This window comes from Pantherophis guttatus, chromosome 17 (assembly GCF_059756535.1).
Source record: "Pantherophis guttatus breed Tessera chromosome 17, ASM5975653v1, whole genome shotgun sequence".
NCBI lineage: Eukaryota > Metazoa > Chordata > Lepidosauria > Squamata > Colubridae > Pantherophis > Pantherophis guttatus.
The window spans coordinates 4,676,049-4,703,249 of NC_142079.1; the positions used below are offsets into that span (position 1 = coordinate 4,676,049).

General features: G+C 44.7%; 2 protein-coding genes across 3 annotated transcripts in view; one reads left to right on the forward strand and one right to left on the reverse strand.

Annotated features, from left to right (window-relative positions):
* Positions 1-18,291, forward strand: part of DTX1 (deltex E3 ubiquitin ligase 1) — a 41,190-nt gene extending 22,899 nt beyond the window's left edge. The window contains exons 3-9 of the mRNA XM_087880547.1: positions 7,754-7,815; positions 8,178-8,339; positions 8,727-8,788; positions 11,388-11,546; positions 12,843-13,004; positions 14,159-14,248; positions 15,428-18,291. Of these exons, the coding sequence (XP_087736673.1) occupies positions 7,754-7,815; positions 8,178-8,339; positions 8,727-8,788; positions 11,388-11,546; positions 12,843-13,004; positions 14,159-14,248; positions 15,428-15,652 (922 nt within the window). The 3' untranslated portion in view covers positions 15,653-18,291. The remainder of the gene's footprint in view (positions 1-7,753; positions 7,816-8,177; positions 8,340-8,726; positions 8,789-11,387; positions 11,547-12,842; positions 13,005-14,158; positions 14,249-15,427) is intronic.
* Positions 18,292-21,292: 3,001 nt separating this feature from the next.
* The window catches only part of RASAL1 (RAS protein activator like 1), a 44,480-nt gene continuing 38,571 nt past the window's right edge, over positions 21,293-27,201 (reverse strand). The window contains exons 20-22 of one of the 2 annotated variants that reach the window (XM_087880544.1): positions 26,623-26,743; positions 24,095-24,159; positions 21,293-22,314 (exon numbers count right to left, since the gene is read on the reverse strand). In XM_087880544.1, the coding sequence (XP_087736670.1) occupies positions 22,169-22,314; positions 24,095-24,159; positions 26,623-26,743 (332 nt within the window). In that variant the 3' untranslated portion in view covers positions 21,293-22,168. The remainder of the gene's footprint in view (positions 22,315-24,094; positions 24,160-26,622; positions 26,744-27,201) is intronic. The other variant, XM_087880545.1, reaches the window with a different exon arrangement.

Consider the following 27,201-nt stretch of genomic DNA (forward strand, 5'->3'; position numbering starts at 1 on the left):
ATGAGGGTGTGGCTAACTGATGAGGACTAATAAGTCCGAAATAGATCTATCTTAGTCTTCTTAGTCTCCCAATGGGCAGCAGAGTGCTTGCTGGCTGCCTGAAAAAAAGCCTAACTTTCTTCTAAACATTATTTGTTTTTATTTCGGTTATCAATCCACCTATACCATCTATCCCACACCGCATAATATTCTGAATCTTCTTTTTCTATTAATTCTAAAGTTAATTTATTCATTTTGGCACACTCCAATATTTTTTGAATAATTAATCCCTCTGGTGGTACATTATTTCCTTTCCAATATTGCGCATAAGCAATTTATGCGCAATATTGAATTCAATATTTGAATTTAAACCTCTTTTGGGCTTCCCCCAAATGCTGTCAAGATTGTTAGCTTTTAGTTCAAATATAAGTGCCCCAGTTAAGCATCCTTGTTTAATCACAGAGAAAAGCTATTCAGAGTTCACTCAGAGGAGTTACAACAATCAGCCATACATACTAAAAGCCAATTGTTACTGCCGTCTGCAATTATTGAAATACGAAATAAGTTCCTTAGCATGTTTTAATAGGCACCTGAAAAATCTGCTTTCTCGCGATGTTCTTTTCAAAAACAATGTTTCCTGCTTTATCGTCAGGGATGGTTTTACACGCGTGGAATATATTATGATCTGTATATTATTACTATTGCTACATGGCTATTCCTAGCAGTATTACTACTGGTCCCGGTATTAATAACAATGGCAATGGCATTTGGGACGATGCTTTTTAGACGGAAGTCTAATGTGGTTGGATGTTATTAATAATTTACTCTGCGGTTCAGCTAAATATTTAATTATTTATTCAGCGTTTAATTTATTTTGTAAGTTATTAAAAGCTTAAGCTAATAATTAAAGCGATGATGACGATCATCATCATCATAAGCGATTTAAAAAATAGCTGCCCTTAGAATTTCACCAGCTGTTCCAACAATAAGAAAAATAGAAATATTATTATCATCTATTTATCATCTACCTACCTACCTATCATCTATCTCATCTATCTATCTATCTATCTATCTATCTATCTATCTATCTATCTCTCATCTATTGATCTTTCATCTCTCTCATCTATCTATCTCTCTATCTCTCTATCTCTCTATCTCTCATCTATTTATCTCTCATCTATCTCATCTATCTATCTATCTATCTATCTATCTATCTATCTATCTCTCATCTATTGATCTTTCATCTATCTCATCTATCTATCTCTCTATCTCTCTATCTCTCATCTATTTATCTCTCATCTATCTCATCTATCTATCTATCTATTTATCTATCATCTATCTCATCTATCTATCTATCTATCTATCTATCTATCTATCTATCTCTCATCTATTGATCTTTCATCTATATCATCTATCTATCTTTCTATCTCTCTATCTCTCATCTATTGATCTCTCATCTATCTCATCTATCTATCTATCTATCTATCTATCTATCTATCTATCTCTCATCTATTGATCTTTCATCTATCTCATCTATCTATCTATATATCTCTATCTCTCATCTATTGATCTCTCATCTATCTCATCTATCTATCTATCTATTTATCTATCATCTATCTCATCTATCTATCTATCTATCTATCTCTCATCTATTTATCTCTCATCTATCTCATCTATCTCTCTATCTCTCATCTATTTATCTCTCATCTATCTCATCTATCTATATCTATCTATCTATCTATCTCATCTCTCTATCTCTCTATCTCTCTATCTCTCATCTATTTATCTCTCATCTATCTCATCTATCTATCTATCTATCTATCTCTCATCTATTGATCTTCCATCTATCTCATCTATCTATCTATCTCTCTATCTCTCATCTATTGATCTCTCATCTATCTATCTATCTATCCTTTGCACATTATTTATCTCACTCTGTTCTGTCGTCTTTTTGTCATCATCACCATCTATATATTATTTATTTTTACTTCCTCATCTATCAATCCCTTCTCTATTACCTATCTACATAACTACCTATCTTCTATCAATCTGTCTTTCCCTCACTTATCTGTTTATCGTCTCTCCATTATCCATTTGTCTACCTATCGCCAGCCAGCCAGTCATTAACTATCCGCACAGCTCTTCTGTTCTGTCTATATCCATAGGGGATCCATAGGGGATGGAAGGTATCGTTGTCCAGATGTTTATGCCTCCCATAGCTGTGTTTCACTGCCTCTTTTCATTGTTCATTGTTTCATTGTTCCCTTCACGTCATCTTCTTCAACAGATGTTCTACAGAGAGATTGAGCCTTTCCCTACACATTTTCCAGCATCTGACCAAACTTTGGCCAATGGCCATCTCATGAGGTCTCCTACAGTAAATGATTTTGTAGTTTTGGAGGAACTTAATCTATTTCATGGGTTTGTTTTTTTTTTAATTTGATTTATATGCCGCCCTTCTCCGGAGACTCAGGGCAGCTTACAATGCGTTAAGCAATAGCCTTCATACTTTTGTATATTTATACAAAGTCAGCTTATTGCCCCCACAAACTGGGTCCTCAATTTATCTACCTTAGAAAGGATGGAAGGCTGAGTCAACCTTGAGCCTTGGCGAGATTCGAACCTGCAGTAATTGCAGGCAGCTGGTCTTAATAACCAGCTTAATAACAGGGTGCCTTAGACCACTGTACTACCAAGGCTCCTTTTTTTTTGGTCCCGGACAAAGGATTGTAGGCTGTGTTTTCAGATCAGCATCTTTGCGTTTGGCAAATAGGCTCACGTCACTCTTTTTTTTCCCCCTACGAATTTATGAGCTCTGTCTGAATAATAGCATATTTATTCATAATAAATAGCACAATATCTAAACCCAGCTCTCGGTTCTTCTGCGTACAAAGCAACCAAGAATTTTTCCAGAGTCCTTTCCCCCTTTTTATGACAGAAATAAGGCAGGGGCCAGAGCCGATATCTCCAGCCTTCTGCTCACAAAAATTATTTATTTGTTTCAAGCATTTTTTTTTTAAATTTGATTTATATGCCGCCCTTCTCTGGAGACTCAGGGCGGCTTACAATGCGTTAAGCAATAGCCTTCATTCTTTTGTATATTTTATACAAAGTCAGCTTATTGTCCCCACAAACTGGGTCCTCATTTTACCTACCTTAGAAAGGATGGAAGGCTGAGTCAACCTTGAGCCTGGCGAGATTCGAACCTGCAGTAACTGCAGGCAGCTGTGTTAATAAGAGGGTGCATTAAACCACTGTACAATCAAGGCTCTTAAAGCATTAAAACTCACTTCACGGACGTTAAAGCTCCCTAAACAATGGTTAAAGGCGAGAAAGATCTTCAACCTTTCATTCCGGCCCTTAATCAAAACCAGCATAAAACATTAAGAGGAAAATAAAATGGGAAGAGAAAGAGAAAACATTGCACGAAAACACTACATATTGCTAAAATAAAAAGAGCCATCAAAGTGTCCATGGAGGTTCTCGGCCATCCAGGTCATGGTTATCTCAAAGGTGCTTTTTTCAACAGGCAACTGGACTTTCGGATTTTTCTTCGAAGACGTTTTCACTTCTCATCTAAGAAGCTTCTTCATCTCCCCACCATCCAGTCAGAGCTGAAGGAGCTTCTTAGATGAGAAGTGAAAACGTCTTCAAAGAAAAACCTGAAGGTCCAGCTGCCTCTTGAAAAAAGCACCTTTGGGAGAGCCAACCCAGGTATTTGTTCATAGTTATGCCATACAGTGCATTTTGGCATAGAATTAGTCGTTAGTCAAACATATGGGTCAAACATCTATTAGTCAAACATCTTGGAGTACTAGTGGACAACCATTTAGATAGGAGCCAGCCGTGCGCAGCAGCTGCCAAAAAAGCCAACACAGTTCTAGGCTGCATCAACAGAGGGATAGAATCAAGATCACATGAAGTGTTAATACCATTTTATAAGGCCTTGGTAATAAGGCCACACTTGGAATCCTGCATCCAGTTTTGGTCGCACGGTGTAAGAAAGATGTGGAGACTCTAGAAAGGGTGCAGAGAAGAGCAACAAAGAGGATTAGGGGACTGGAGGCTAAAACATAGGAAGAACGGTTGCTGGAATTGGGTATGTCTAGTTTGATGAAGAGAAGGACTAGGAAAGAAGGACATGATAGCAGTCTTCCAATATCTCAGGGGCTGCCCCAAAGAAGAGGGAGTCAAGCTATTCTCCAAAGCACCTGAGGGCAGGACAAGAAGCAATGGGTGGAAACTAATCCAGGAGAGAAGCAATTTAGGAGAAATTTCCTGACAGTTAGAACAATTAATCAGTGGGACAACTTGCCTCCAGAAGTTGTGAATGCTCCAACACTGCAAGTTTTTAAGAAGATGTTGGACAACCATTTGTCTGAAGTGGTGGAGGGTTTCCTGCCTAAGCAGGGGGTTGGACTAGAAGACCTCCAAGGGTCCCTTTCGACTCTGTTATTCTAAATCTTCTCAATTTACAGAAGAGAGACTTTTTTTTTCAGGTTGGCATACTAGAAAGGGCTATTTATATTTATTTGTTAGTCAAAATGAAAGTGGCGAAGGTTTAGAGCAAGTTCCTTTTACACCCAGAAAAGCTAAGCACCTGCAAACATTGTTTTCTTGCTGCACTTCGCACGCACTTCCTTCTAGTGCTGTTCGGGTTTTTTTTTTCTTTTTTCTTTTGGCTGTTGCGATTGTGAATGTTACACAACGATTATTCCTCCTTGCAGGATCTGCTATGTCAACAACTAGGTAAGATGAGCCAATGGGCAAATTGCTGTCCTGAGATTTACTGCTGCCGGCACCGGAGATGACTGTCACTGTCAGCAAAAAAAAAAGGAGTCGGAGAGGAAGAACGTGTGGAGTTTTTTTTGTATGTGTCTGTGTAAGAGTGCGAGGAGGGACGTGGTGGCTCAGTGGCTAAGATGCTGAGCTTGTCGATCGAAAGGTCGGCAGTTCAGCGGTTCGAATCCCTAGTGCCGCGTAACGGGGTGAGCTCCCGTGACTAGTCCCAGCTTCGGCCAACCTAGCAGTTCGAAAGCATGTTAAAAAAATGCAAGTAGAAAAATAGGGACCACCTTTGGTGGGAAGGTAACAGCGTTCCGTGCGCCTTTGGCGTTGAGTCATGCCGGCCACATCATCACGGAGACGTCTTCGGACAGCGCTGGCTCTTCGGCTTTGAAACGGAGATGAGCGCTGCCCCCTAGAGTCGGGAACGACTAGCACATATGTGCAAGGGGAACCTTTACCTTTAAGAGTGCGAGCAGGTTACCGTGCTTGAAGGGTGCAGCGATCATTTTAGATTGTGAGTTTTGCATTTTTTAGGGGACTTTGAATGTCTGGAACCAGCGCTCCTGCAAGTTATATTTGGAGATCCAGGCTAGGAACAGAGTAGTAAGGTTAGTTGCTGACAGCAGGTGAAAATCAGGTATTTTGGCCCAAAAATGATGCCAAAGAAGGAAATTTGGCTCCCAGTTAACATTTTTACCTTTTTCTCTTTTTTTTGCCACATGGTTCTTAAGTGAATCCGGCTTCTCTCCTATTGATTTTCCTTGTCAGTTGCCCCCTGAGTAGCTGCAAATGACATTCATGAGACCGTGGGATGCGCCGTAAATACATGCCATTTGTAAGCATCCGAATTTTGATCATGTCCGTGGGGACGCTGTAGCAAAGGTGAAGGTTAGTTCTAAGACACTTCCTTCCAATGGTCATAAGTTGAGGACTACCTGAATTGTGATATTGGGGCCTTTGTCAAGTATCTCCACACCATGGTTAAAAGGTAAAGGTAAAGGTTCCCCTCGCACATACGTGCTAGTCGTTTATGCACGTCCCTTACAGGCCTCTTAGGAATGGGGGGAGGTCAACAGTAGACAGTTTTAGGTTAAAGTTTTGGGGGTTTTGGGATGAGACCACAGAGTCTGGTAGTGCATTCCAGGCATTAACAACTCTGTTACCGAAGTCATATTTTCTGCAATCGAGTTTGGAGCGGTTCACTTTAAGTTTGCATCTGTTGTGTGCTTGTGTATTGTTGTGGTTGAAGCTGAAGTAGTCATTAACAGATAGGACATTGTAGCAGATGATTTTATGAGCTACTCTTAGGTCATACCGAAAGCGGCGTAGTTCTAAATTGCCTAAGCCCAAAATTTCAAGTCTGGTGGCATAAGGTATTGTGTTACGAGCAGAGGAGTGGAGGACTCTTCTTGCGAAATATTTCTGGACGCGCTCAATTGTAATAACGTCCGATATGCAGTGCGGGTTCCAGACATAGTTGTCGTCGTGAGAATAAAACTAGGAAAACATACACACACACACACGGTGGGAGTGTCTTTCTTTGAGAAATAACTCATCGTAGTTGTCAAAACCAGCCCTGTTGGCAGAGAAGGGGAATGTGGTTATTTTTAGCAGCTCTGCTTGTAAGACCATCTGGAGGATGAAGAGAATTTTGCTGGGGGGGGCGGGGGAAGTGGGGGGGTTGGTTATGTTTTTGCAGGCCCTTCCACCAAAGACCCCTGAGTTGCAAGCGAAATGTGGTCGGCCATCTGGTTGCGCTAGAGAGGAATCGGTCGGGAGTTAATCCTGCTGGTGACAAAGGAACAGTTTACTGATGAATGTTTGACAAAGTCAATGTTCTCTTTATCTGCTTATAATCCTTGAGAACATCTGTATCAGAGAAGAGCAAGGAAGATGATTAGGGGACTGGAGGCTAAAACATAAAGAACGGTTGCAGGAACTGGGTATGTCTAGTTTAATGAAAAGAAGGACTAGGGGAGACGTGATAGCAGTGTTCCAATATCTCATGGGTTGCCCCAAAGAAGAGGGAGTCAAGCTATTCTCCAAAGCACCTGAGGGCAGGACAAGAAGCAACAGGTGGAAACTAATCAAGGAGAGAAGCAACTTAGAACTAAGGAGGAATTTCCTGACAGTGAGAACAATTAACCAGTGGAACGACTTAAACTTCAGAAGTTGTGAATTCTCCAACACTGGACGCTTTTAAGATGTTGGACAGCCCTTTGTATGGAATGGTGTAGGGTCTCCTACTTGGGCAGGGGGTTGGACTAGATGACCTATAAAGTCCCTTCCAACTCTGTTAATCTGTTAAATAACCATATATGCCCACAACCACATACATACACATAGACACATATTTGTACACTGACCGATGCACATACCCATATATACTAACACACACAAGTGCAAACACAGAGTCTAAAGAGAAGGAGAAGAAGGGAGGTGGAGGAGACGGAGAAGGAATAGGTGGAGGAGAAGGGAAAGGGAAGAGGAAGGGGAGGTGGAGGAGATGGAGAAGGAATAGGTGGAGGAGAAGGGAAAGGGAAGGGGAAGGGGAGGTGGAGGAGATGGAGAAGGAATAGGTGGAGGAGAAGGGAAAGGGAGGGGGGAAGAGGAGGAGGAGGAGGAGGAGGAGGAGACCAGCTGGATCAGAACTTTCAAATTAAAGAATATTTTACAAAGAATTCCCAGGGGGAAAAATAGTATTTTGAATTTTTGGGATATTGATGCTGTTACCTACCCTGGTTATGAAACATCTGCAGGAAATCAACCAAATTCTGAGAACCCAACATACTCAACCTGAGTAGATACATTGTCTACTATGAGAAAGTGATTTGTTTGTTTGTTTGAAAGCCAGGTGGACTAAGGTGCTTGGCAAGGCTGCAAGGGAAGATTTTGAAGGGTAAAATAATATCCTTTTGGGATGTTCCAAAAGCATGCGTTCCTTCAAGGGATTCCTGTTCAAATCTCCTCCATCTTTCTCTTCCAGGGTTCCTGCTCTCCCAGTGAAGAATCTGAATGGAACTGGTCCAGTCCACCCTGCCTTGGCAGGTAAAAGTAGTAAATGAAATGATGCCTTTTTAGTAAAATATGCTAGACAGAAAAGGTGCTCCCGTCTGATTTTTTTTTATTAAGGAACAGTGAAAACTTTGATTTAACAAACTGTTTGACAGGACGTCATGCCTGTTAAATCCAGATGTCTGTTAAATCCAAAGGTTTGTTAAATCCAAAAGTCTGTTAAAACCAAAAGTCTGTTAAATCCAAAAATCTATTAAATCCAAAGGTCTGTTAAATCCAAAAGTCTGTTAAATCCAAAGGTCTGTTAAATCCAAAGGTCTGTTAAATCCAAAGGTCTGTTAAATCAAAACATATGGGATTAGTTTTGTTAGAATCACTTTCTTTCTCTCTTCCAGGAATGACCGGCATCTTGATGTGTGCAGCAGGTTTGCCCGTCTGTCTGACGCGAGCTCCAAAGCCCATCTTGCACCCGCCGCCTGTCAACAAGAGTGACATGAAGGCCGTGCCGGGCATTACCGGCATTTGCCGTAAAACCAAGAAGAAACATTTGAAGAAGAGTAAGCTGTCTTCCTCCTTGGTCTCTGAGGGATTAAAATGTGGGGTCTCACGCTGGGCACTGCCTTTTGGACCCTTTTAGGGTTGGCGGCCATTTTGCATCCTAACCAGGTGGCATGCCGCATCAAGTACCCTGAGCACTGTGGGAAATTCTGAAAGGCCGTAGAGAGTCAACTGTTTGGCTCTGGATAGGATCAGACTTTGCATTGGTTTGACTGAAACTGATTGGCGCAGGTGGGAATGGAGAGGCATAAAATGGTTTTCATGAGGACTAGAGCAGTGAACTAACAGCAGCAGTCACCGTGTCTAAGAAGACAATTTCCATTGTCTCTATGGGTGTGGGTGTATTCGTGCCTTTGAGTCAGCACTGACTCTTCTCTTCTCTCCAGGCAGAAACCCTGAGGATGTGGTGCGACGTTACATCCAGAAAGTGAAGAACCCTCCCGACGAGGTGAGTTACCCTATTTTCTGACACACCATTGTGGTAGAAAAAGGGTCAAATAGCCAGACATGAGTCGATTGATCCCTCTTCCCAATGTAGTATTTCATGACGTTAAGAACAATCCATCAGTGGAACAGCTTGCCTTCTGAAGTTATACCACCATAGAGGTGGTATTCAGCTGGTTCAAACCGGTTCGCCCGAACTGGTAGCGGAAATGCCATCCTATTTAGGCACATTTTTTAGGCCGGGCACATGTGTGGAAGGCAGGTGTGCGTGCAAACTGGGCACGCGCATGGCTAACTGGAAGTAACATAATGTCAAACCCACCGCTGGTGATCCATCACTGGAGTGTTTTTCCTATCAGGGCAACCTGGTGTCCCAAATGTGGGATGGAGCATACTGGTTTCCTTTCACCTTTCGGCCCCAATCCAGGAGCCTTCGCAGACAATCACTTTCATGACAAACTATTTTTGCGTTAAATTTACTGTATTTTTCGGAGTATCAGACACACCGGAGTATTAGACGCACCTTAGCTTTTGGGGAGGAAAATAAGAAAAAAGATGATTGGCGGGTGGATCGGCCTTCCCGGAATACCCCCAATCAGCTGTTCCCAGAGGTGAATTTTAGCAACAGGTTCATTGAGCTCTGTGCCTTGCTTTTTCTTCAGCCTCTGAAACTTCATTTCAGAAAAAAAAATTTTTTTCCTGCCTCTGAAAGCCTCTAAACAGAGCTTCAGAAAAAAAGCCTCTGAAGCTCTGTTTGGAGGCTTTTTTTCTGAAGCTCTGTTTGGAGGCTTTTTTTCTGAAGCTCTGTTTGGAGGCTTTTTTTCTGAAGCTTCTTTCAGAGGCTTTTTTTTTCTGAAGCTCTATTTGGAGGCTTTTTTTTCTGAAGCTTCTTTCAGAGGCTTTTTTTTCTGAAGCTCTATTTGGAGGCTTTTTTTCTGGAGCTTCCTTTCAGAGGCTTTTTTCAGCCTCTGAAACCTTCGTTTGAGAGGCTGGGCAAGGCTACATTTGAAGTATAAGACACACCCAGATTTTCACCCTCTTTTTTGGGGGAAAAGGTGCGTCTTATACTCCGAAAAATATGGTATATTTACTGACGAAGAAATAAAGGGACTTTACTAGTACAGACTAGTAAAGAATCTAAAATAAAGAGACTAGTCTCCCTTTATTTCTTCGTCAGTAAATATAAATTCAACACAAAAATAGTTTGTCGTGAAAATGAATGCCTGCGAAGTATCCTCCTTCCCATTATTTGGGTAGACCAGGTTGCCCTGATTGAAAAAAAAAAAACACTTAATCTCTCCCCTGGTACAGCTGACAAAATGAGGAGAGCCCGTGGCTTAGAGGTTAATACATCTACCTAATATGCAAGCAGCCAGGATTTGAGTCCCAGAAAGGGTATGGCTAGCTGATGAGAGCTAAATAGCTTGAAATAGATTCTATACTAGCCTCCCTTTATTTCTTTGTCGGTAAATATAAATCCATCACTGGAGCTTTTCAAGAAGAGATTGGACAGCCACTTGTCTGGGGTGATATAGGGTATCCTGCTTGAGAAGGAAGTTGGACTCCAAGGTCTCTTCCAACCCTATTATTCTATGTTTTAGCGTACTTTGCAAGGCTGTTTGCGGAGTAAAAGGAGGAGAGATCCTGCAGTCTCGAGGTGTTTAAAAGAAGAAGAGGTTTGAGATGAAATAAGGATTAAAAATAGAAAGCAAATGACTTGGAGCAAAGGAGCTGCTAGACGTGAGATCTCAGGTGTTTTAATTTCCAGCAACAGGAAAGTGCTTATATTTGCACCAAGGTGGTGCAGGTTATTATCATGAAATAGTTTGTGATACATTTCAGGATTCTGAGTCACTGAAAGGCACCGGTGAATATGTATTTCCACCCACAGAGATTGCTTGAGCATGTCCAGTGGTTCAGAGGCTGGGTTGCCACCAGGGAAACCCAGAATTCAGTTCCCAGCCTGAACCACAAAATTTTGGGGCCAGTCTCTCTCTTAACTCCAGTGATTGTTTTTGGGGGGATTGAAGATAGAAGAATTGGATCTATAGGTAATCTCTCTGTCAACTCGCAAAGCATCCCTGGCCTGCTCTCGAGTTGCCATAGGCAAGGGGGGATGGGAAACCAACGAAGCAGCACGGCAGCCAAGAACAAAGGCACATTCCAGACATATCTCTCTCAAGGCTGTCTCCTAGGGTTACCCACAGCGGCCGGAGGGGAGTGATTTCTACAATCCTCGAAATTGCTCCAGTTGGCGAATGTGATTGATGACACACCCTGGGGGGGCAGGGGGGAAACAGGGTCATGATTGGGGCGTAAATTACGTGGGGTCAGAGTTGGCTGCACTTGGAAAGTGCCGACATGAAGCTCCTAATAAATAACTGGTTCATCCTTGGCACAAACAATCTCCCAGCAACAATCTGTCTCTAGAACAAGATTAGAACTAGGGCTAGAAGTAGAGTAGAAGACCTCCAAGGTCCCTCCCTATTAGTCCATATTCATTGTTTTTAATTTACTCCCAGTGCTTTGCAGCTCCCTGGAATCCAACTTCCCTCCTTATTAATTATTGCTGACACCCCCTATTTGTTCTCCCCCCCCAACAGGACTGTACCATCTGCATGGAGAGATTGGTGTCCTCCTCGGGTTATGAGGGTATCCTCAGGCACAAGGGTGCCAAGCCGGAACTGGTAGGAAAACTGGGGAAATGCGGGCACATGTACCACCTCCTTTGTCTCGTTGCCATGTACAACAACGGCAATAAGGTGAGCCTGGATTCCAATGGGTAGCTGGGGGGAATCGGGGGGGGAGGGGTCATTATTGGTTTGGGGGCAGAGAGTCTCAATCTCCCTCCCCCACCCCATGGAAAATAGAATTGAGCCCAAATGGCTTTAGAATTTAGAGAATTTGGAAACAGAAAAGAAATAGAAATAAATAAAGAAATATATGGACTCACCCCAAACAGTGAGATGACCAGTATATAAATTAGATAGATAGATAGATAGATAGATAGATAGATAGATAGATAGATAGATACAGAAAGACAGACATGATAAATAGATAGATAGAGATAAGATAAGATGAGATGAGAAGAGAAGAGTAGATAGTAGATAGTAGATAATAGATAATAGATAATAGATAATAGATAATAGATAGATAGATGATAGAGAGATATAGAGAGATACAGAAAGACAGACATGATGATTGATAGATAGATAGATAGATAGATAGATATAGATAGATACAAAAAGACAGACAGACAAGCATGATAAATAGATAGATAAATAGAGATTAAGATAAGATAAGATAGATAATAGAAAGATAGATGATAGATATAGAGAGATACAGAGATACAGAAAGACAGACATGATAAATAGATAGAAGATAGATAGATAGATAGATAGATAGATAGATAGATAGAGATAGATAGATAGATAGATAGATAGATAGATAGATAGATAGATAGATATGGATGGATGGATGGATGGATATAGACATGATAGATAGTTGAGAGAGAAAGAGGGAAGGAAGGAAGAAGAAGGAAGGGAGGAAAAGAAAGAAAGAAAGAAAGAAAGACAGACAGACAGACAGAAAGAAAGAAAGAAAGAAAGAAAGAAAGAAAGAAAGAAAGAAAGAAAGAAAGATTGGTCTAGTGGTTAAGACTAGAAAGCAGCAGACAGTGAGTTATCGTTCCATTTGAAGCCTGAAGGCTTAGTGGGTGACTTTGGGCCAATCACCAAGAAACGGTGAGTTCTAATCCCACCTCAGGCATGAAAGCCAGCCTCGTGACTTAGAGCCAGTCCCTCTCTCTCAGCCCAAATCACTTCACAGGGTTGTTGTTGTTGTTGTGGGGAAAATAGGAAGAGGAAAAACTATTATGTGTGTTTGTTGCTTTGAATTATTTGTAAAAAAAAAAAATAATAATAAAAGCGGTCTAAGTACATTTTGTCCATAGTATTGTGCTGGTCTACTAATTTAGTCACTATGTTGAAAAATGAAATAAGATTGTAAATAAGTCCTTAGACCTCCTCCTCACCTTCTCGCTTTCTTCTGCCTCCCAGGATGGGAGTCTCCAGTGCCCGACTTGCAAGGCCATCTATGGGGAGAAGACGGGAACTCAGCCTCCTGGAAAGATGGAATTCCACATTATCCCTCACTCTCTCCCTGGCTATCCGGATTGCAAAACTATCCGCATTGTGTACAACATTCCTGCGGGGATCCAGGTGAGAAGGAGAATGCATTACAGGTAGCCTTTGACGTACAATGGAGCCTGAAATGTATATGGCTAAGTGAAACATTTGTGATAAGTGAGTTTTGCCCCGTTTTACGACCGTTCTTGCCACATTTGTTAAGTGAATCACTGCAGTGGTTGAGTTAGTCTTTAGGGATGCTCCAACAGGCGTAAGTGTGAGAAATAGACATAAGTCCCTATTTTCAGGGTCGTTGTTGCGGACTACAGCAATAGTGATAGCCCTTAGACTTATATACCGCTTCACAGTGCTTCACAGCCCTCTCTAAGCGGTTTACAGAGTCAGCCGCTCGCCCCCAACAATCTGGGTCCTCATTTTACCCACCTCGGAAGGACGGAAAGCTGAGTCAACCTTGAGCCAGTGAGATTTGAACTGCCAAATTGCGGACAGCCAGCAATCAGCAATCAGCAGAAGTAGCCTGCAGTACTGCACTCTAACCACTGCGCCACCGTGACAGACAGACAGATAGACAGACAGACAGACAGACAGACAATAGAGGGATGGATGGATGGATGGATGGATGGATGGATGAATGGATAGATAGATAGATAGGTAGATAGATTAGATTTATATACTGCTTCACAGTGCTTTTACAGCCCTCTCTAAGCGCTTTACAGAGTCAGCATCTTGCCCCCAACAATCTGAGTCCTCATTTTACCCACCTCGGAAGGATGGAAGGCTGAGTCAACCTTGAGCCGGTGAAAAATCGAACTCCTGGCAATGGGCAGAGTTTGCCTGCAATAGCAATAGCACTTAGACATATATACTGCTTCACAGTGCTTTCCAGCCCTCTCTAAGCAGTTTAGAGAGTCAGCCTCTTGCCCCCAACGATCTGGGTCCTCATTTTACCCACCTCGGAAGGACGGAAGGCTGAGTCAACCTTGAGACAGTCAGGATCGCACTGCCAAACTGCTGGCAGTCAGCAGAAGTAGCCTGCAGTACTGCATTCTAACCACTGCGCCACCACGGCTACCTGTCATTTCTAATGGATGATAACTTCATTGTAACTTCAACCGGTTGTAAATCGAGGATTATCTGTACTCCCTTCCATAAGACACACATTGTGGAACAGACGCGTGTTTTGTTGCCTTTCCCAACTCTTTTTTTTTTTTTTTTTGCTTAAGCAGGGCATAGAGCATCCAAATCCTGGGAAAAAGTTCACCGCACGAGGATTCCCACGTCACTGTTACCTTCCGGACAATGAGAAAGGCAGAAAGGTAAGTGCTCCCTTTCCCTGACCTTAAAAGGTAAAGGTAAAGGTTCCCCTCGCACATATGTGCTAGTCGTTCCTGACTCTAGGGGGCGGTGCTCATCTCCGTTTCAAAGCCGAAGAGCCAGCGCTATCCGAAGGCATCTCCATGGTCCTGTGGCTGGCATGACTCAACGCCAAAGGCACACGGAACACTGTTCCCTTCCCACCAAAGGGGGTCCCTATTTTTCTACTTGCATTTTTCACTTGCTTTCGAACTGCTAGGTTGGCAGAAGCTGGGACAAGGAACGGGAGCTCCCTCAGTTACGCAGCACACTAGGGATTCGAACTGCTGAACTGCCGACCTTTCGATCGACAAGTTCAGCGTCTTAGCCACTGAGCCACTATGTCCCTTTCCCTGACCTTAGTGGGCTTCAAGTAGAACATACTTAAGTAGTCACCGTTCCTTGCCTTCGTGAACTCATTGCTTCTGTTTTGTGTTGATGGTATTCCTATATATGCCCTGGTACTTCACATTCTCTTTCTTCCTCGTGTTGCTCTCAGTTGGCACCACTACATCTATCACCATCACTGTCCTCTGGTCCTTGTCTACCACCAGGATGTTGATTAGCTACCACCTGTGGGACTTCCAGACAGACAGGCAAGTGGTAGCCAAACATCCAGACATTGTGGTAGTAGAAGGACCAGAAGACAATCATGGTCCAGATAGACAGGCAAGTGGTAACCAATCAACCAGACATCGTGGTCGTAGAAGGACAGAAGACAATCGTGGTCAAGATAGACAGGCAAGTGGTTGCCAATCAACCAGACATTGTGGTAGTACAAGGACCAGAAGACAATCATGGTCCAGATAGACAGGCAAGTGGTAGCCAATCATCCAGACATCATGGTAGTAGAAGGACCAGAAGACAGTGGCAGTCCAGGCAGGCGCTAGCCAATCGAATAGACATCATGGTGCTAGACAAGGGCCAGAAGACAGGGGCTAGCCAATCATCCAGACATCATGGTTAGTAGAAGGACCAGAAGACAGTAGTGGTAATAGCTGTAGAAGTGCCAAATGAGAACAAGACCAGGAAGAAAAAGTATGAGAAGCTGGAGAAGTAGCAGGGCCTGAAGAAGGAACTGGGGAGGTTGTGGAAAGTCAATATATATATATATATATATATATTACCTTCTCCTCCTCCAGATTTTGAAACTCCTCATTGTGGCCTGGGAACGCCGGCTCATCTTCACCATCGGAACCTCGAACACGACTGGTGAATCGGACACTGTGGTGTGGAACGAGATCCACCACAAAACCGAATTTGGCTCCAACCTCACTGGCCACGGCTATCCTGACCTGAACTATCTGGACAATGTCCTGGCTGAACTGACGGCCCAGGGGGTCTTGGAAGCCAACCTGAAGGACTGAGAAGGTGTGCGGGGTTTTTTTTTTCCTCCCTCCACCCAACGTTCCTCCTGCCTCCATTTCACCCTGTGCAGCGCAAGCCACTGCCTGTCTCTCCTCTCCTCCATCTGTCTGTCCGTGTCTTGTGTTCGCCCACTGGTGAGGCAGCTGTGTTTGGGATGGTTCCTTCCACCTTCCCAAGTCGCTTTGACTAGCTTGACTTCCAACCATGGAGGATGCAGGGTGCTTTCCTCCACCATCCCTGGCAGGATTCGCAACGTGATCCCGGGGTTCCCTCCCCGGAGAAACAAATCAGAAGCTTTGTGAGTGAGCAACGACCCATGCAAGCTTTTTGCTCTTCTCTTCTTCTTTTTTTTTTTCCCTACATAGGTGTATATTTCTTGGCCATTCCCATGGGTTCAAAGCTCAGTACCCCATCAAACCCTCCACCTCCAACTACTCAAAATCTCACGTCCAGGTTGTCCTGCCTCCTTTTGTCTCTGTTCCTCGCTTTTTTCTCGGGTTGCCTTTGTGGCTCTGTCCAGAGAAGCAGGAAAGAAGATCCAAGTGGAGCACCTAAGGAAGGGCAGACATTGTGGCTTCACAAACGGGGTAGATCCGTTGTCGACCGGCTTTGTCGTGTCTACCTTCCGTGCAACTTAAAAGGGCCTCGTCTCTTTGGCTCTGTCTCTTGACTCCCAGCCTCTTTCACTGATCAAATGCAAAGTTTGCCCTCTTAGTTCAGCGGTCCCCCAACCCCGGTTCGTGGAGCAGCACCGGTCCGTGGCATGTCAGAAACCGGACCGTGCGAACAAGCAAAGCCCCATCCGCAGGATGTCGGCAGAATGCCAAACCACACCAATTCGTGGAAAAAAAACCCTCTCCATGGAACCGGTTCCTGGTGTCCCAAAGGTTGAGGGGCCGCAATGTTTTTTCTTAAATATATATATATATATATATATATATTGCAAAATGGGGGAGGTTTTTCTAAGTGGAGCTACAGCGGATGAAGAGTGGGAAAGCCCACAAGATCTCCTTTCCCATAATCCACACAGATTCCCTTTGGTTGGCTATTTATTTAACAAACCCACAATTATACGTTGCAGGATAAACCAGATACTTGGTCCTTTATAATACTCCCACCAGTGATGGGTTTCAGCAGGTTCTGACCAGTTCTGGAGAACCGGTAGCAGAAATTTTGAGTAGTTCGGAGAACTGGTAGTAAAAATTCTGACTGGCCCTGCTCCCATCTACTTTCTGCCTCCCAAGTCCCAGCTGATCGGGAGGAAGTAGGGATTTTGCAGTTCCCCTGGAGTGGGGACGGAATGGAGATTTTACAGTATCCTTCCCCTGCCCCGCCCACCAAGCCACACCCACCAAGCCACACCACGCCCACAAAACCACACCCACAGAACCGGTAGTAAAAAAAAATTGAAATTCACCACTGACTCCCACCCACAATTCTTGAACAAGCGGACCTTTCTGACGGTCGGTCGTACATCATCTTCTCGTCATCTCCTCAAACACCAAAATAGACAAGTTTTGGACCTGGATTCTGGACCGCTTGGGCGGTGATGGAAAGAGGGACGGATTCCTTGCGTCCCGCGACACCGAATATCTGCATCCCTTTCGCTATTCTACTTTTTTTGGTCCTTCGTTGACAATGGGGTGGGCTTCAAAAATTTTAGCAAGGGGTTCTCTGCCTGGTTGCTGGGTGGGCATTGTCATGGTGGGCGTGGCCTAGTCGGCCTCCTGCACCACGGCTGGAGGGGGGGCATTTTTGCCCTCCCCAGGCTTCAGAGGCTTTTCTCGAGCCTCCAGGAGGACAAAAACGGCCTCCCCAGGCTCCGGAGGCCAGAAACAGGCCCATTTCCAGCCTTCCCGAACTTCCGGTAGGCCCTTTTTTCACCTTCCTTGAGCCTCTGCATGTGCCCTGCACTTACCTGCATCCAAAACAGGTCACGTGGGGACTCCTGGGAAGGGAGGGGCAAGGTGGGCGGGGCCAGCCAGGAGTGAGATTTGCGGGTTCTCCGAACTGCACAGAATCTTAGCTAGAGGTTCTCCCGAACTCCTGCGAACTCCCAGCAGCCCACCCCTGCCCATATTCTGAAGCCTTGGAGAACAATCGTCCTCCTACATGGTGAAAGCAAAGTACCAATCCATTGGGAGATCTTGGCATGTCTGAAGCTGGGAGAGTGGGGGGGGAAGGCAATTGCTCCCATTGCTTCTGCCACTCCTGAAAAGGACCAGGCCTTTAGCCAATAAGATGCCACCTCCTTTGTCTCCCCTTGCTTGACATCCGTGTGACAATTTGAGGTTCTCCTACGTTGCAAGATGAAAGAAAACAAAAAAAGAGCGAATGACCAGAATGTTTCTGGTTTCTTGTAACAGCCTGGATCAGCTCTGGAGATGAGATGGAAGAGATGGTCCCATCCGGGCCAGCGCTGGTGAACTTTCTATCCTCCACCGTCTTATGTAGCATGTTCAATTATCCAGATGTGAGGGCAAGACTGGGACAAGTTGCCAAATTGGATGGAAATGACTTTTTTACAGGAGAAAATGTAACTTCTATACACAGCTTTGGTCCATATCAAGCAGATGCAATAACGACGGCAACAGCAACAATAAAAAAATAAATAAAAATGGGACGAAACAGAGCAAAATGTTGATTGGCCGTGGTGTCACCAGTGCAGGATTGGTCAGCAAACATCATGAGAAGCTCCAGAGAGCTCAGAATAGAATGGAATGGAATGGAATGGAATGGAATGGAATGGAATGGAATGGAATGGAATGGAATAGAATAGAATAGAATAGAATAGAATAGAATAGAATAGAATAGAATAGAATAGAATAGAATAGAATATTGGCCAAGTGTGATTGGACACATAAGGAATTTGTCTTCAGTGCATAGGCTCTCAGTGTACATAAAAGAAAAGATACGTTCATCAAGGATCATAAGGTACAAAATGATAGTCGTGGGATACAAATGATACAAGCAACAAAATTACAGTCATGCAGTCATAAGTGGGAGGAGATGGGTGATAGGAATGATGAGAAGATTAATAGTAATGCAGACTTAGTGAATAGTTTGATAGTGATGAGGGAATTATTTGTTTAGCAGAGTGATGGTGTTTGGGGGAAAAACTGCCCTTGTGTCTAGTTGTTCTGGTGTGCAGTGCTCTATAGCCTCGTTTTGAGGGTAGGAGTTGAAACAGTTGATGTCCAGGATGCGAGGGGTCTGTAGATATTTTCACAGCCCTCTTTTTGACTCGTGCAGTATACAGGTCCTCCATGGAAGGCAGGTTGGTAGCCATTGTATTTTCTGCAGTTCTAATGATCCTCTGAAGTCTGGGTCTCTCTTGTTGGGTTGCAGAGCCAAACCAGACAGTTATAGAGGTGCAATAATTCCCCTGTAGAACTGGATCAGCAGAGTACAGTGGTCTAAAGTACCCTGTTATTAAGAACAGCTGCCTGCAATTACTGCAGGTTCGAATCTCGCCAAGGCTCAAGGTTGACTCAGCCTTCCATCCTTTCTAAGGTAGGTAAATTGAGGACCCAGTTTGTGGGGGCAATAAGCTGACTTTGTATAAATATACAAAAGGATGAAGGCTATTGCTTAGCACATTGTAAGCCGCCCTGAGTCTCCGGAGAAGGGCGGCATATAAATCAATTAAAAAAAAAAGGTATCTGATAGGTACATTTCTGGACACCTGGGGGGCATCTCTGCTTTGTCATGTTATAAATGGAGGCTAAAACATACAAAGAAGGGTTGCAGGAACTGGGTACATTTATTCTAGCGAAGAGAAGGACAAGCAGCCTTATGCAAAATTCAAAATCCTGGTTTCTCTTAACTTGCTCTATCCGGCCCCTGATTTATGTTCCAGATGTTCAAATTGGAGTCTTTCCTAACCTTATTTGGAGGTGACAGGAACATCCTCCAATGAGCCAACGGCAGTGACTTCCAATGAAGCATTTCATTTTTTTCCCCCCTTTTGCAATGAAAAATAAATTAAATCTTCATAACACTTGGAGAGAAGGATAAAGGGGAAATGAGGATGGACATTGATTTCAACTCTCGGAAATAAAGGTCACGCTGGAGACTGCAGCCCTTCTCTGCCAGGAGGTATTTTCTATTTTGTTTAAATTTAAACCATCTGTTTAACAGAGAGAGAGAAAGAGAGAGAGGTTGCAGTGGGTACCAACAGATGTGTTTGCCTCTGGCCCTCTAAGTCTAATTTGGTGGCATGTTTCCTGTTAGCTGCCGAACTGTTTTGCTAGAGAAAGAAGAAGAAGAAGAAGAAGGGAGGATAATGGGGGTGGCTTAGGGTAATTTTTGACATCCCTCACCATCTGTGGCAGGACACCGTGGCACTGCACAGGTTCCCTTCAGAGATCAGGGAATTTGAGCAGGGGAGCATACAGGGTGTGGTTAAAACAGTCAGAGAGAAAGAAAGAAAAAAAAAGGGAGGGAGGAAGGAAGGAAGGAAGGAAAGGAAGGAAGGAAGGAAGGAAGGAAGGAAGGAAGGAAGGAAGGAAGGAGAAAATTAGAGAAATGGAAGAAGGGATGGATAGAGGAAGGGAGGGGGGAGGGAGGAAGGAAGAAAGTTGGAGAGAGAAACGGAAGAAGGGATGGATAGAGGGAGGGAGGGATAGAGGGAGAAAGAAAGGAAGGAAGGAAGGAGAAAGTTGGAGAGAGAAACAAGAAGGGATGGATGAAGGGAGGGAGGGCGGGAGGAAGGAAGAAAGTTGGACAGAGAAATGGAAGAAGGGAGGGAGGGTGGAGAAAGTTGGAGAGAAATGGAAGAAGTGATGGATGGAGGGAGGGAGGAAGGAAGGAGAAAGTTGGAGAGAGAAACGAGGGAGGGAGGGAGGAAGGAGAAAGTTGGAGAGAAATGGAAGAAGGGATGGATAGAGAGAGGGAGGAAGCTAGGAAGGAAGGAAGGAAGGAAGGAGAAAGTTGGAGAGAGAAATGGAAGAAGGGAAGGAGGGAGGAAGGAAGGAGAGTTGGAGAGAGAAATGGAAGAAGGGATGAAAAGAGGGAGAGAGGGAGGAAGGAAGGAGAAAGTTGGAGAGAAATGGAAGAAGGGATGGATAGAGAGAGGGAGGAAGCTAGGAAGGAAGGAAGGAAGGAAGGAAGGAGAAAGTTGGAGAGAGAAACAAGAAGGGATGGATAGAGGAAGGAAGGGATGGAAGGAAGAAAGGAAGGAAGTTGGAGAGAGAAATGGGAGAAGGGATGGATAGAGGAAGGAAGGAAGGAAGGAAGGAAGGAAGGAAGGAAGGAAGGAAGGAAGGAAGGAAGGAAAAGCTGAGCACCAGGTGAGGACCAAAGGTGAACAAACACCAGTATTTTATTCTGTGCCTGTTCACCGCCCTGAGTCCTTTGGGAGTAGGGCGGTATATAAATTTAATAAAAGAAAGAAAGAAAGAAAGAGAAAGAAAGAAAGAAAGAAAGAAAGAAAGAAAGAAAGAAAGAAAGAAGGAGGGCATAGAAAACTGACATTCCAGAGCCAAGATATCCCAGTTCATTAGAACAGCACGCTGGGTGATCTAGACCAGAGGTTTCCATGCTGGGTGGGGAATTCTGGTACTTGAAATCCACAAGTCTTAACGTTGCAAGCTTGGAGAACCCTGATCCAGACAAATTAGGCAAGACACAGCCAACGATTTCCACATTTTATATGACTTTATTCTCCGGTTTTCAAAGTTTGCTTACGTGGCCCGCATTTTACCAGCCCAGAAGAACAGCTCAAAGAGTTATAGAGGGAGTTTATTCAGCCCCTCTGAAAACGTTGTGCAACCATCAGCCTCTCTTCTCGTGATTGGACCTTCCTCCCCAATATTTTCAAGCTTATTCTGTGATAAAGATTAGAAACTTTGTGTGTGTGTGTGTGTGTGTGTGTGTGTGTGTGTGAGAGAGAGAGAGAGAGAGAGAGAGAGAGAGAGAGAGAGAGAGAGAGATGGGGGGGGAGAGAGAGAGAGCGCTAAGGAGTGGTGCGGTGGCCTAGCGGTGAAGCTCTCGCCTCACAATCAGGAGGCTGTGAGTTCAATCCTAGGTAGAGCCAGATATTTCTCTTTCTGGGCACAATGAGAATATATCTGCTGAACAAAACTCCGTACTGGCAACAGGAAGGGCATCTGGCCAGTAAACACTCTCTGCAAGGGATTATGGGGTTGTTAAACGAAGATAATGAAAAGAGAGAGAGAGAGAGAGCTCTTCACCATTAACGATGGTGCCCAGACCCACAATCTAGGCTACAGAAGACTTGTGGGCCTGAGGAACGAACTTCCATCCATCTCTGTGGTAAGCAGAAACCTGGACTCGCATCCTATTTTTCCGAGAAAGATTCGTGTGGAACACCGGTTGAACAGAAAGGCGTTTTAATTTCTGCCATGTTCTTCTCAGTCTCTTGTTCTCCTTCATTGTTCAGCAAGAGCATAAAATGCAGTGTAGGTAGTTGCTTTCTCCTCCAAACAGACGTAAAGACGACGTCATCATGACAACACAGACGAAACAACCTGGGTCCCAACGGGAGATGACACCTAGGAGGGTGGGAGCGTGCCAGTGCCAGTCCCTGGTTTCTCTCCATCTTCTTGATGTTCAAAAGCCTTGTGGGCCTGCTCGAGTCCTTGGATGACTTCTAGAAGATGGGCAGCTGCAGTCAACCTTCGCTGGTTTTTGTCTGAAGCTGGGTATGGAATAGAGAAGAGAAGGAGAGAAAGAACCTTGAGTTAGCAAAGACGGACATTCTAATGGTGCTTCTTCTAGAATTCCACCACCTGTTCTGTCCCCAACCACACGCACACACACCAACAGACGTTCAAGAGTTAAAGACCAAACCAGCCGGCAAAATCCTTTTCCTTATGATAACGGAACTTGGCAACAACCTAGTGGCTGCCTGCCAAGAGTTTATTATTTACAAAGAGGAGAGATAACTTCTCCCCACTTCTGATACATCAAAAGAAACAGCTCAATAATTACGGAGTTAATCAAGTCCAGAGATAAACCAGCAAAGTCTATAGCAAAAGTCCGGCAATGCAGAATGGCGTGGAAGCTTTCAGCTTTGTTCGTCACAAGGTTTGACTGGCCACCACGCTCTCTTTTATATCCTGTGGGGTGTGGTCCAGTGACTCAGCCTAATCTCTGGCATGCCTTATTCTTCTGTTGCGCGCGCTTATCTCTGTGACGCTGCCGAGGATCCAGCCAAGACTCATCTCCCTCATCACTGTCCACCTGTGGCTGCGTGGACGTGCTTGGCCCCGGCCCTATCTCTTGCCCTTCGGCGGACACCGAAGGCATTGCCAGAGAGGAGGGTCCTGGAGAGGGAGGCCTTGCCAACTCCTCTCCTTCACTCTCGGAGTCCTCTCCTGCCGATGACACAGGCTCAGGTAATGGAGCCACAACACCACCTTGCTCAGCTTGGCCAGAGAAATCTAATGGGGTTGCTCATAAACCAAAAATCGGGGAAGACAAGTAGGGATCCAAAAGTCAACAGGGAAATGGGACTTCTGTGGATGGATGAACCCATTCTGAATTATCCAACCAACTGGGGGATTCTGTTTGATTTGAACGATTTCTCTCCAATCCCAGATTCAGTTCAGAAATGCCTGTTTGATTTGAAAGATCCCACTAAAATGCCATTGCATCTAGAACAGGGATGGCTAACCTTTTTGCCATCGCATGCCAAAAGTGGGGGAGCACGGGAGGGTTGTGTGTGTGCGTGCCCATACCCATAATTATATGGACCCCGCACCCCACACATGCGATGACACGGTGGGCCTGGTAGGCCCATTTTTTGCTATCCTCAGGCTCTAGAGCCTGGGGAGGGCAGAAACAGGTTTCCCCACTCCCCCCGGAGGCCCTCCAGAGGCCAGAATTGGCCCGTTTGCTAACTTCTGGAGCCACGGATGTCTGACTACAAAGGCAGCTGATACCTGTCATTTCGCCCTGGCCCCCTCTCTGCCTCCAATGCAGAGCCCTCATCAGAGCCTTCTCCAGACTCCAGGACTGGCCCATGTTTCTCCCCACCCTCCTTACTGTCCGAATCTACTGCCAGATCCGCTGGCCACTGGCGAGCCGCAATAGTGTCTCCTCCATCTCTTTTACAGCCCTCTATGCAGCTGAGGGCTAATCTGTCACTTCTCTGTCCATTTCCTAGGCAGTATCTCATTTCCTCCTGTCTCCCAAGGTCTTTCTCACAGACCATTGCAACAGTACGCAAACCTGTTTGTGTATATCGATGGTCCTGCGGTGTGCAAAACAGGAGACAGATCTCTGGGTGTAGATGACAGCAGAGGAATGGCGCCAAAGTCAAGCTACTGAACGGAAGCGACACGCTGACTGAGTTACGCATGGTTGATCACGCATGGCGCCAAAGCCACTGCGGTGGTTTATTTTTATCTACCTTCTACCCCTCTCTTCCTGTCCTCCATCCCAGCTTCTAGGCAACCCGAAAGACTCCGGCCTACCTTTTTTGGCTGTACTGCTTTGTTCCTGCGTAGCCTCCGTGTTGGAAATCTCCTGGTACTTTTCCCTAGAGGGACCGTAGGAAAAGCAAGCCATTAATCACAGGCCAATAAGTATTAAAAGCGAATTGAAAAGGGGCAATTAATCATCCGACATCATTAATTACAATGTTTAGGAGCAGACGTCTCACGAGGAATACGGGACATCTTCAACACCTGGAATGGCCTTTACGTAAGCAATGCAGAGAGAGAGAGAGAGAGAGAGGGAGGGAAGGAGGGAGGGAGGGAGAGAGAGAGAGAGAGAAAGAGGGAGGGAGAGAGAGAGAGAGAGAAAGAGGGAGGGAGGGAGGGAGGGAGGGAGAGAGAGAGAGAGAGAGAGAGAGAGAAAGCACCGATTTTAAAAAATAGTTTTCAATCCAAACTCCGAATGAGAAAAGCCAGTTGAATATTGGAGAAAAGGAGCATGCAAGCTTTCTCTGCTATTTACAGTGGCTCTTTCGAGGAGAAGGAATGAAAAAGAAGAAGAAAAAGGCATGTTGTAAAGCAGGGGTGTCCAATCTTTAATGTATAATTAAGTATACTCAATTATACTCAAGATCAAGATCATTGTCTACCTATCGAGTCCTTACCAAAGACCTGGGAAAGGCAGATCTGGATGTTCGACAGTGTGACAGATATTGTCGCGGGATGGAAGCTGTTCCATGCAATTGACTGATGGTGAATTTGTCAATGCCCGACGGTGTTCGAATGGTGCTCCAGTTGTTTTGGGATTGCAACCAAGGCGCCTATGACTATATTGGTACTACCCTTGCTTGCTTTGGCCATAGTCGTTCTATTCCTATTTGTAGGTGTTTGTATTTTGTTCTCTTCTCCAGTTCTTTCTCTTCTCTTCTGCTGTGTCCAGGCACTGCCACATATCCATTTTCTCTTTCTTAGGGACAACTGTTAAGTTTGGCAGGTGCCTGTCTGTCTACATTCTGAAGTCGCAGAGCAATTTAACTATTTCTTCTTCTTCTTCTTCTTCTTCTTCTTCTTCTTCTTCTTCTTCTTCTTCTTCTTCTTCTTCTTCTTCTTCTTCTTCTTCTTCTTCTTCTTCTTCTTCCTCCTCCTATTCTCCTCCTCCTCCTTCTTCTCCTCCTTCTCCTCCTGCTTGTCTTCCTCCTCCTCCTCCTCTTCTTCTTCTACTTCTTCTTCTTCTTCCTATTCTCCTCCTTCTCCACCTCCACCTCCTCCTCCTCCTCCTCTTCCTCCTCCTCCTCCTCCTCCTCCTCCTCCTCCTCCTCCTCCTCCTCTTCTTCTTCTTCTTCTTCTTCTTCTTCTTCTTCTTCCTCATCTTCCTCCTCCTCCTCCTCTTCTTCTTCTTCTTCTTCTTCTTCTTCTTCTTCTTCTTCTTCTTCTTCTTCTTCTTCTTCTTCTTCTTCTTCTTCTTCCTCCTCCTATTCTCCTCCTCCTCCTTCTTCTCCTCCTTCTCCTCCTGCTTGTCTTCCTCCTCCTCCTCTTCTTCTTCTACTTCTTCTTCTTCTTCTTCCTATTCTCCTCCTTCTCCACCTCCACCTCCTCCTCCTCCTCCTCCTCCTCCTCCTCCTCCTCCTCCTCTTCTTCTTCTTCTTCTTCTTCTTCTTCTTCTTCTTCTTCTTCTTCTTCTTCTTCTTCCTCCTCCTATTCTCCTCCTTCTCCTCCTGCTCATCTTCCTCCTCCTCCTCTTCTTCTTCTTCTTCCTATTCTCCTCCTCCTCCTCTCCCCCCTCCTCCTCCATCATCATCATCATCATCAAATAACCAAGACGACCTCACACATCTTCATGAATCATTTAACAAGCACATCATTCATGTTCTTGCATCCTTTATCTGCTCTTCCAACCTTTTTAAACTTCCTCGTTCAAGCCTAATTGCTTTATTGTGCATCATCATCATCATCTTCATCATCATCATCATCATCATCATCATCATCATCATCATCATCTTGACAACCTTGGGACAATTTCTTAACTGGGGCTGCCCTCTGCTGGAAACCTCTGCGAAATTTAAGCCCTGATAAACATCAAACAGGAATGAAACTCGCTGTGTACTGCCTCCTGCTGGCCAAGCGAAAGGACAACACCATGCCAGATGTGTCAACCTGGAGGCATTTCCTCCCCACCCGACGGATTATGCAGGATGGGCATAAATTCTAGTACAACTAGTCCTTGATTTACGAGCTTTTGTTTAGTGACCGGTTAAAGTTTACAACGGCCCTGGAAAAAAGGCCAATCCTGCATTCTAAACCACCGCCGCTATTTGCAAAGTCATTGGGGAAGCCAGCAGATAAGATCGCAAGTATAATTCTGTGGTGTCTCGTTTAATGACCGCGGCAAAAAGGATAATCAAACCTATTTCAGTCTGATGAAGCCTGACTTGCATTTACTTGTAGTTACTTGTAGTTGTAAGTCAAGGACTATCCGTATCTTCTTCTTCGGATGCAATTCTGCCTGTACGGTGCTCCCCTTCCCCCCGTCCAATAGGATCGGACCAATCCTTTTGCCCCGTACAAACCTGAGCTTGTCTTTATGCAACAAAAGCTGTTTGTACACCATCTGAGCTTCTGTGTCGGGATCCAGTGGGTCGCTCCAATCGCCCAGGGTCACTGCAGAATGCGTACGGCTGCATCCCCGAACTGTAACCAAAGCACAACCACACAGATGGTCCTGTAAGTTGAGGGAACAGATGGCTGTGTAGCCCAGAGGTGGGGAACAGAGTCCTGTGATACTACTAACTTTTTTCCCCCTGTGTTGGAGACACCAAGGTGCTTCTGGGATTAAAGGATTTGCCAGTGACATCATCACCATTGTCTGTGGAATGCCAAGTTGGGGGCTCCTTTTATGTCCCCCACTGAAGTAGTACCCATTAATCTATTCGCGGTTACCTGCTTTCGAACTGCTGGGTCAGCAAGGAGCTGGAGAGTCTGACGGGAACTCAACCTCTCCCTGCAGCAGCAACGGGTCTTGAACACAATCCTGCTGATCATCAGCCCAGCATGCTAACCTCGTGAATTGTCACACACCATACTGCTAATTTACAATAGCCAGTTATCTCGGTCAATGGGGCTGATGGGTTGAGAAACCAAAGTTTGCT